Source organism: Nicotiana tomentosiformis, chromosome 1 (assembly GCF_000390325.3).
Source record: "Nicotiana tomentosiformis chromosome 1, ASM39032v3, whole genome shotgun sequence".
Lineage (NCBI taxonomy): Eukaryota > Viridiplantae > Streptophyta > Magnoliopsida > Solanales > Solanaceae > Nicotiana > Nicotiana tomentosiformis.
In genome coordinates, this window is record NC_090812.1 from 10,076,765 (window position 1) to 10,085,981 (window position 9,217).

A 9,217-nucleotide genomic window follows, 5' to 3' on the forward strand; every position below is an offset into this window, starting at 1 on the left:
AGCTTATGTCTGGTTATTATGCTCTATTTTAAGTCTAATATATGAAGAAAATAGGCCCTTAAAAGGCCTCTTTGGACGACCCGAAATGGCCCATTTTTGGGCTTTCATTTAAGCAAGTAGGTGACACACCTACTTGTCACCTAGCAGCTTGCGAAGTATCGCAAAAATGCACATATCTCTCTACTCCGATGTCGTATTGACAAATGGTTTAATGCGTTGGAAAATAGACTCATAGATCTTTAATTTGATGGGTGGAACACACCATAACTCTAAGTATATTGGGAGAAAATTGCAGTTACATTTGACCCAAAGTTTCAGTAAAACTTATGAATGTAACTTGTGATGACTTTCATCGACTTTTGTTCCACAACTCGCTTGACTTAAAAACATAACACACGGATGTAATACGACTAATATAAATCATAACATAATCTCTTTATCATGTTAATCACCCTAGTCTCACCCCAAAGGTACATGTTATAACATTCCCAACTTGTCGACTTTCGATGAAACATTGTTTTATTTAATTGCTTTAGCTTCTGAACTGTCCAACCCTCTTTGTACTTGTTGTTCATGATCTTCAATATTTGTAACCTCAGAGGTAACATGATTAACTTACTTTATATACTTTTAAATATTATCTCATTTTTTTGTCCTACATTAGTTTGCTTACGACGCATTTTTACATACGAAAATATAGGGTGTAACAATGACATCCTGAAATCCTGGTGCAGATGTGAAGTCCACCGGAGCTGGCTCTACCACAGGCACCTCACCCTACTCCTTAATAATGGGATTCTCTGCTGGAACCACTGGCGGCATAATTGGAATAGTCCTGGGATGTCCTCGCCCTCTACCACGGGCTGGAGCCCTCCCTAGGCCTCGGCCTCTGCGTCGACCTCTAGCAACTGGGGGAATAGCTCTTCCTTGGTCTGGAACTTTATTCGAGTGCGTTCTCACCATCTGTGAGAAAATAAGAGAAGGATTTTTAGTGCTACATTAGTTGCACGATGGAATATGAAGAAAGGTAATTTCCTAACACCCTATAGCCTCTCGAAGATAAGTACAGACGTCTCCGTACCGATCCACAAGACTCTATTAGGTCTGCTCATAACTTGTGATACCTACGTGAACCTAGTGCTCTGATACCATGTTGTCACGACCCAATTTCACCTGTAGGTCGTGATGGCGCCCAACACTACAGCTAGGCAAGCCAACTAATAAATTAAGCATACATTGATAAAATTTAAAACCAAGAAACCCCAAACTCTACCAACGTGTGTGCCAAGACCTGGTATCACAAGTGCATGAGCATATAGTAGATGATACAAAACTCCAAATACTGTCTGAAATGAAATAGATAGAATGTAAATATAAGAAGAGACACTGGTAGCTGCAGAACAGCTCAGAAAGGCAGCTCATCACTATGCCTCGGGATGACGTGGATATGTAATGATAGGTCCTCCACTAGTACCTGTCTCAGATCCTGCACAAAAAGTGCAGCAAGTGTAGTATGAGTACGTAAACAACGTGTACCCAGATTAGATAAGAGACTTACCTCGTTTTGCTCCAATTTAACCTACTAGAAGGCCTTTTCCATGATTATCCAACCCTGTCCAGCTCGAATCTAGCCAAAATAATTCGATATAATCACTAAAAATTATAGGAATCAATTCTATAAGAAAATACTATATTTTAAATAAAAATTCCGAAATTAATTAAATATTCGTCTGTGGGGACAATATCTCGGAATCCGGCAAAAGCTATGAAATCCGACAACCCATTCAATTATGTGTCCAACCATACCAGTTTCACTCAAATCCGACTCCGAATCGATACCGAAATCTCAAAAATTCGCTTCTATGAGATTTCTAAATTTTTTTCAAATTTCAATCTCAAAACACTAATTAAATGGTGAAAACAATGATATATTTGTGTATATAGACCAAATCCGAGTTGGAATCACTTACCCCAAATGTCTTTCCTTGAAAATCTGTCAAAATCGCCTCTGCTCCAGCTCCAATTTGTTAAAAAAGTTGGTATTGGTTCAACTTTTTCAACTTTTGCACACAAGTCATACATGACATAACGGAGCTGTGAAGATTTTCAGAACTCGATTCCGACCCCGATATCAAAAAGTCAACTCCGCGGTCAAACTTTCAAACTTTAAATTCTTATTTTTGCCATTTCAAGCCTAATTTCACTACGGACTTCCAAATAAAATTTCGATCACGCTCCTAAGTCCAAAATCAACATACGGAGCTGTTGGAATTATCAAAATTCTATTTCGGGGTCGTTTGCACATAATTAGACATCCGGTCACTATTTGAACTTAAACTTTTAAATTTTTCATCAAAATTCCATATCTCAGGCTAGGGACCTCGGAATTTGATTATGGGCTTATGCCCGAGTCCCAAGTTATGATACGGACCTATCAAAACTGTCAAAACACTGATCCAAGTCCGTTTGCTCAAAATGTTGACCAAAGTCAACTCAATTGAGTTTTAAAGCTCTAATTCACATTTTAATCCATTTTTCACATAAAAGCTTTTCAGAAATCTTTACGGATTACGCACGCAAGTCGAGGAATGATAAATAGTATTTTTGAGGTCTTAGAACACATAATTAATTATTAAATTTAAAGATGATATTTTGGGTCATCACAGGTACAAACTTTAAGAAACTCAATTTAGAAAAATTCTATAACTCACTTTCTGTAACTAATGAAAAAAGAGAAGATTGCATAAACAACGCAGCCATAAGTAAAACAAATGATCAGTTGATACAAATTGAGATTAATATTAAGAAACCAAATTGAGGAAAATACATAACAAGAGAAAGAAACTCACTTTCTGTATAAACAATGGAGCAATAAGCAAAGCAAATTATCATGGATGCAAATTTGAATCAAGAACGTCAAAAGATAGAAACTTTAAGAAACCCAATTGAGAAAAAAATGGCAAATAAGAGAAACCCATTAACCTTTCTGTACCAGGTGACCTTTAACAACACAACCCAAGAAGAAAATGCAAGAAATTCCCTTTTGCTTCTTGAGGAAGCTTAAAATTACAGGGAAGGGTAACGTACTTCAATCTTCTAGGTGACGTGAATTGGGATTCAATTAGGGGAATGTGAATTAAAAAAAATCCCACTCATGAAATAATTAGTTGATTTACCAGTTGAAAACCCTAATACAAAGAACAATCGAAGCCACAAAGCCTAATAAAGATAAATTTTGGTTAAAACCCAGAAGTATCAAAGGGATTTAAGCTGTAGAGGAACATGTAAAGAAATAAAATAATTTCTAATTAACAGATTATACCTTTTGAATCCTGAAAATTTCTCTTTCTTAGACGCAGGTATTGGGTCAATGGAGAAGAAAATTTCAGGGGTGCTGGATTTGGTACCGGTAGAACCGAGCGACTTAGTGGTGGAGATGGAGATTTTGACGGGTCTATAGAGAGGGTGGAGATTTCGACGGTTCTTTCTTATGCCCTTTCAAAATAGTGAAAATTTTCACTGAAAGAAATAATGGAGGGAAATTTTTGATGAAATTTTTTCCTTTATTTTTTAGCACACTTATTAAGTGTTGTTTTTGTGATTAAAAAGATAGCATGCTTTAAAAGCGTGGTATATAAGTGAATAAGTGTTGCCAAATATTTTATGATTTGGCAATACTTAAAACGCATTTTCTTCACGTTTAGAAAGTACACTTTAGAAACTTAGCTTAAACTTCCGTGGCCAAAAGATCAAAATAAAGGCTTACACTTATAAAGCGTTCCCATAGATATTATTGGCAATGCTTTCCGAGCGTTGTCTAAAATTAGTGTAGTCTTAGGCCAAATTTGTTGTAGTGTGAATTAAAACATTTCTTCAAGCTGATCCCTTAAAGCATTGGTTGTTAATTAGAAACCTTTCCTCTATTTCAAAAGTCAAAAGGTTTAATTAAAATATATTTGCTCTAATTTGCATTTTAAGAAAATTATGGAGTATCTCATTCAATGATGTATCTCTCGATCGGGAGGATTTACACTGCTGTAATTTTGTTTAGTTCTGATTAGTTGTTACTTGTTAGGAATACTCTGTCTAACACTTCATAGTTTGGGGCTTCCACATGTTCCCATGAAAGTGTAGGCTTCCACTTCACTTCTGCAATTTTAAAACTTATTATAATTAATCATGGAATTGTTTTGCTTTATTGCACATGCTGTGTTCTGACAAAATTATATTGCTAAAATAACTTTACAATTTCCAACATTGAATCATCAAGTATAAAACAATTATTACTTGAAACGAGTATATAATCATCAAGGTTCTTTTGTACTTTTTAAAAAAATTATCAGATATGTATTATTTAACAATCATAATAAAACTAACAGAGAAACAAACTAATCGTTAACAAGTGGCAGAACAAGTACTTTATAATATACGAAAAAACTAAAAGTCCCCTATAATTAAGGTCGATACAGCTTGTCTTTAAGTAACAGACATGCAGGTGAATTATCAACCCTGCTGCAAATTATGATGCTAATTCTTCAAATAAAAAGGAGAAATCAATTGCAATTCATCTACATTCGGAACTAAAATAAGTCAGATAATAGAATAATATATATAGTGCAAAAACATCATTTTCCTTGTGTATTTTGTTGGGTGAAAAACATTTTCCTCAAAAAAATGTATTCTGCAGATTGTGCTTTGCATCGTAAAAGCATTTTCTGGATCATTTGCAAGCGTTTGATTGGTTATAAAAATAGGTAACATATTGTACCAAGCACACATGGGATACAGTTCAATTCTTTATCTGTTGATAATGTTCTCCCCTCACCCTTTGGAGAGCTTCTCGCAAGCCATGTGCAACAAAGATCTATAAGATTATGTCCACCTTGTCAACAAAGTAATATTGTATTTAAGCATTAATTGCATCTTAAACAAAAGATGAGCAGAAAAAGAGAGAGGCAACCTGTAGGCTGTAGCCATACCCCATTTAATTTATATTTCCTGTCTAATATTGCGTGCTATTTTTAATATATTTTCACCTTTTTGAAAATCTAATGGACCTTTCTTTCTTAAAATAGAATACAAATGTTTCTTACATTTGACAGCAAATGCAATCAGTAAAACCAAAAGTAAAAACCAAGAAGTATACATATGCTAAGCTTGCCCATGAAAAAAATATTTCCGTTATAAATTAACTGATCTCAAGTAATTCTGAAATTTTAAGAAATGAACTTGACTTTACGTGATGGGAAAACATCTTACATTTTTTCAAGGAGGAATATATCATTTCTTGAAATTGAAGATAAGTATATTATTTTATTCCTCGTCAAATATTAGGATAATAAAATCTAAAATGCATAACATAAATGTGCTTAAAATGGCACCTTCACAGAAATTCCTTACAAAAAATAAAGGTAGGGACTAGAGCTCCAATCATAGGCCAAGCATATAAATAGACGTAGGATATCAACAATTCTATTCATCCAGAATTAATAAACCCTAGTAAGTGAAAGTGAAAGAAACTACTCATCCAAATATCTATAGAAAAGTAAATGAATCCCAATAATGCAACCTTCTCTTTCTCTGAGCTTGATTTCCTTCAATCAATAGAAAACCATCTTCTGAATTATGATTCCGATTTTTCTGAAATTCTTTCGCCGATGAGTTCAAGTAACGCATTGCCTAATAGTCCTAGCTCAAGTTTTGGCAGCTTCCCTTCGGCAGAAAATAGCTTGGATACCTCTCTTTGGGATGAAAACTTTGAGGAAACAATACCAAATCTCCAACTTGAAGAAAAGTCCGAGTCCGAGGAGGAAACAAAGGGGCATGTGGTGGCGCGTGAGAAAACCGCGACACAAGATTGGAGACGGTACATAGGAGTTAAACGGCGGCCGTGGGGGACGTTTTCGGCGGAGATAAGGGACCCGGAGAGAAGAGGCGCGAGATTATGGCTAGGAACTTACGAGACCCCAGAGGACGCAGCATTGGCTTACGATCAAGCCGCTTTCAAAATCCGCAGCTCGAGAGCTCGGCTCAATTTTCCTCACTTAATTGGATCAAACATGCCTAAGCCGGCTAGAGTTACAGCGAGACGTAGCCGTACGCGCTCACCCGAGCCATCGTCTTCTTCATGCACCTCATCATCAGAAAAGGGGACAAGAAAAAGGAAAATAGATTTGATAAATTCCATAGCCAAAGCAAAATTTATTCGTCATAGCTGGAACCTACAAATGCTGCTATAACTGTATTTGGAAGGAATTAATTAAGGGTATTCTATTTTTTTGTATTAGAATTTAGAATAATCACCTAAAGCTCCTGAAATCGGGAGCTATGCCTTCCAAGCAAAATAATTAGCAGCAAAAAAAAAAAAAAAACTAGCAGCTCCATCCAAATTGGTAGAGATATTCCTTTCCACGGAGTAAACTGATAAAGAAAAAAATTGAAGAAAAAAAAATTTAAAAAAAAAAACTAAGCCCACTAGGAAATTCAACCCACAACACATGAAATATAAAAAAGAACTGCTAAATATAAAAAAGAACTGCGATTCAAATAATTACAACTCCCAAAATCCGGTAGAAATAAGTCACAATCTCTAAAGAGAAAATATTGAGTGTATATATACATCAGAGTCTAGTAAAATAAAGAAAGCAACATATTAAGGATACAGGGGGACTCCGAGGTCTGCGGACGCTGGCAGATATACCTTGAAGTCTCCACGTACGGTCCAGCTCACTGGTATCTAGTTTGGTAGGAAGAACTTGGATCTGCACAAAAAAAGTGTAGAAGTGTAGTATGAGTACACCACAACGGTACACAGTAACTGCCAAGACTAACCTCGATAGAGTAATGATGAGGTCAGGTCAGGGCCCTACTAGAATAAAAAGGAAACAAGACACGAGATATAACAATATAATGAAATTACGAGGAATTTAAACAATGAGAAATTACAGAAAAGTAACAACACAGCGAATAAAGGTAAACAACAGGGGCGCTCCCGAGATACCGTCTCGTAGTCCTAAATGTAAATGCACAACAGGGGGAGCTCCCGAGGTACAACAGGGGCACTCCCGAGGTACCGCCTTGTAGTCTCAAAAGTAAATACACTACACATAACATATGGAACAACAAGTTTACAACAAGGACTCATATAGTTAAAGACTCATGAATACAAAATCAAAGAAGCAGGTAATTCAACTAAGCATGTTGCAAAAATTGCAAGTAAGAGTTAAGATACGTAGGCATGCTACATTAGGCTAAACATGATGACTACACATGCTAGAGTAACTTAGTTAAGGAATTAAAAGAAAACTACTCAGCAAGAACCAGATTCTTCAACATTTAACCCAAGTACGCACTTGTCACCTCGCATACACGACCTTCACGTATTGCAAATATAACAGTACCAAAATCTAAGGGCAATTTTTCCCACACAAGGTTAGACAAGTCACTTACCTCAAATCTCGCTCAATCAGTCGATAATAATGCCTTTCCTTCGACTTTCCGACTCTAAACGACTCAAATCTAGCAAAAAGAAATTACATACTATAAATACAACTACAAGAAACTAATTTAAATAATAAATCTACGACTTAGCAAAGAATCGAAAAATTACACCAAAATGCCGACCCGGACCCACGTCTCGGAATCGGATAAAAGTCACAAAATACGAACACTCATTCGATAACGAATCCAACCATACTAAATTTATCAAAATCCGACACCAAATCGCCACTCAAATCCCCAAATTAAACTCTCCAAATCCCTAGCCGCAAACTCCCAAATTCCACCTTAAATACAAACAAACTAGGTGGAAAAATCAATGGAGAAACAAGGTTATTGATAAAAAATGAGCACACGAGACTTACCTCAAGAAAACCCTCGAAACGCCTCTCAAGAATCGCCAAAACCCGAGCTCATCAAAATGTTTAAAATGAAGCATAATCGCAAACCCTTGTATTTAAGTGTTCTGCTAGCACTTCCACTTTTGCGGAAACTTAACCGCTTCTGCTGCGTCGCAGAAGCGACCAATCGCCCGCATCTGCGGCTTCTTCCACTCTTGCGTCCCCTCACTCCGCTTCGGCGGACTCGCTTCTTCGAGCCTCCATGCCGCTTATGCTATCCTAGCTCGTTTTTCCAATTCTGCTTCTGCGGTCACGCATGTGCGGCAATTCCCTCGCACCTGCGGCCAACTGCATACCCAATCCAAAACTCACACCTGCGCATTCCAGTCTGCACCTACGGGCTCGCACCTACGATCAAAGCTCTACAGGTGCGGTTACACCAGCAGAGCCTAGTCTTCATCAATTTCTCAACTTTAACTCGATCCGTTAACCATACGAAATCAACCCGAGGCCTCCGGGACCTCAACCAAACATACCAACAAGTCCTAAAACACCATACGAACTTAGTCAAGTCTTTAAATCACATCAAATAATGCTAAAAATATGAATTGCACATCGATTCAAGCCTAATAAACTTTAGTAAATTTAAACTTCTACATTCGACGCCGAAACCTATCAAATCAAGTCCGATTGACCTCAAATTTTGCACACAAGTCAAAATTGCCATTACGGACCTACTCCAACTTTCGGAATCGAAATCCGACCCCGATATCAAAAAGTCCACTCCCGGTCAAACTTTCAAAAAATTATCCAATTTTCCAACTTTCACCAGTTGACGCTAAAATGACCTATGGACCTCCAATTCAACATCCGAACACGCTCCTAAGTCCAAATTCACCCTCCGGAGCTATTGGGACCTTCGAAACTCCATTCCAGATTCGTGTTTACACAAATAAACCTACAATCAATTTCTACGACTTAAACTTCCATTTTAAGGACTATGATTCCCATTTTACTCCGAAGCCAAAAATAAATTCTCCTCGTAAGTCACAAAACCCAAAAATGAAATAGAGGGAGAAATAAATAGGGGTTTGGGGCTAATACTCTCAAAACGAGCAGCCGGGTCGTTACATCCTCCCCCTCTTAAAATAAATATTCGTCCTCTAACGAGTATAGGGACATACCTGAAGTGGGGACAAGATGAGGATATCGTCTACGCATATCAAGCTCGGTCTCCCAAGTCGTCTCCTCGACCTGATGACCCCTCCACTACACCTTCACTGACGCGATGTTCTTTGACCTCAACTTTCGGACCTGCCTGTCCAAGATGGCCACCGGCTCCTCAACATAAGATAGATCCTTGTCTAACTAGACTGAGC

General features: G+C 37.3%; 1 protein-coding gene and 1 long non-coding RNA gene across 2 annotated transcripts; one reads left to right on the top strand and one right to left on the bottom strand.

The window, feature by feature from the left end:
- Positions 1–629: 629 nt before the first annotated feature.
- On the bottom strand, positions 630–3,482 carry LOC117279704 (uncharacterized). Its single transcript, XR_011413415.1, has 3 exons — positions 3,323–3,482; positions 1,559–1,627; positions 630–1,486 (listed from the first exon to the last, which is right to left on the bottom strand). It is a non-coding gene; the product is annotated as an uncharacterized lncRNA (long non-coding RNA).
- Positions 3,483–5,444: 1,962 nt separating this feature from the next.
- LOC104118649 (ethylene-responsive transcription factor 2-like) lies at positions 5,445–6,276 on the top strand. The gene has a single exon (XM_009629943.3). It carries the CDS (start codon positions 5,550–5,552, stop codon positions 6,237–6,239), a length of 690 nt encoding a protein of 229 aa, XP_009628238.3. The 5' UTR covers positions 5,445–5,549; the 3' UTR covers positions 6,240–6,276.
- The last annotated feature ends 2,941 nt before the right edge of the window (positions 6,277–9,217 follow it).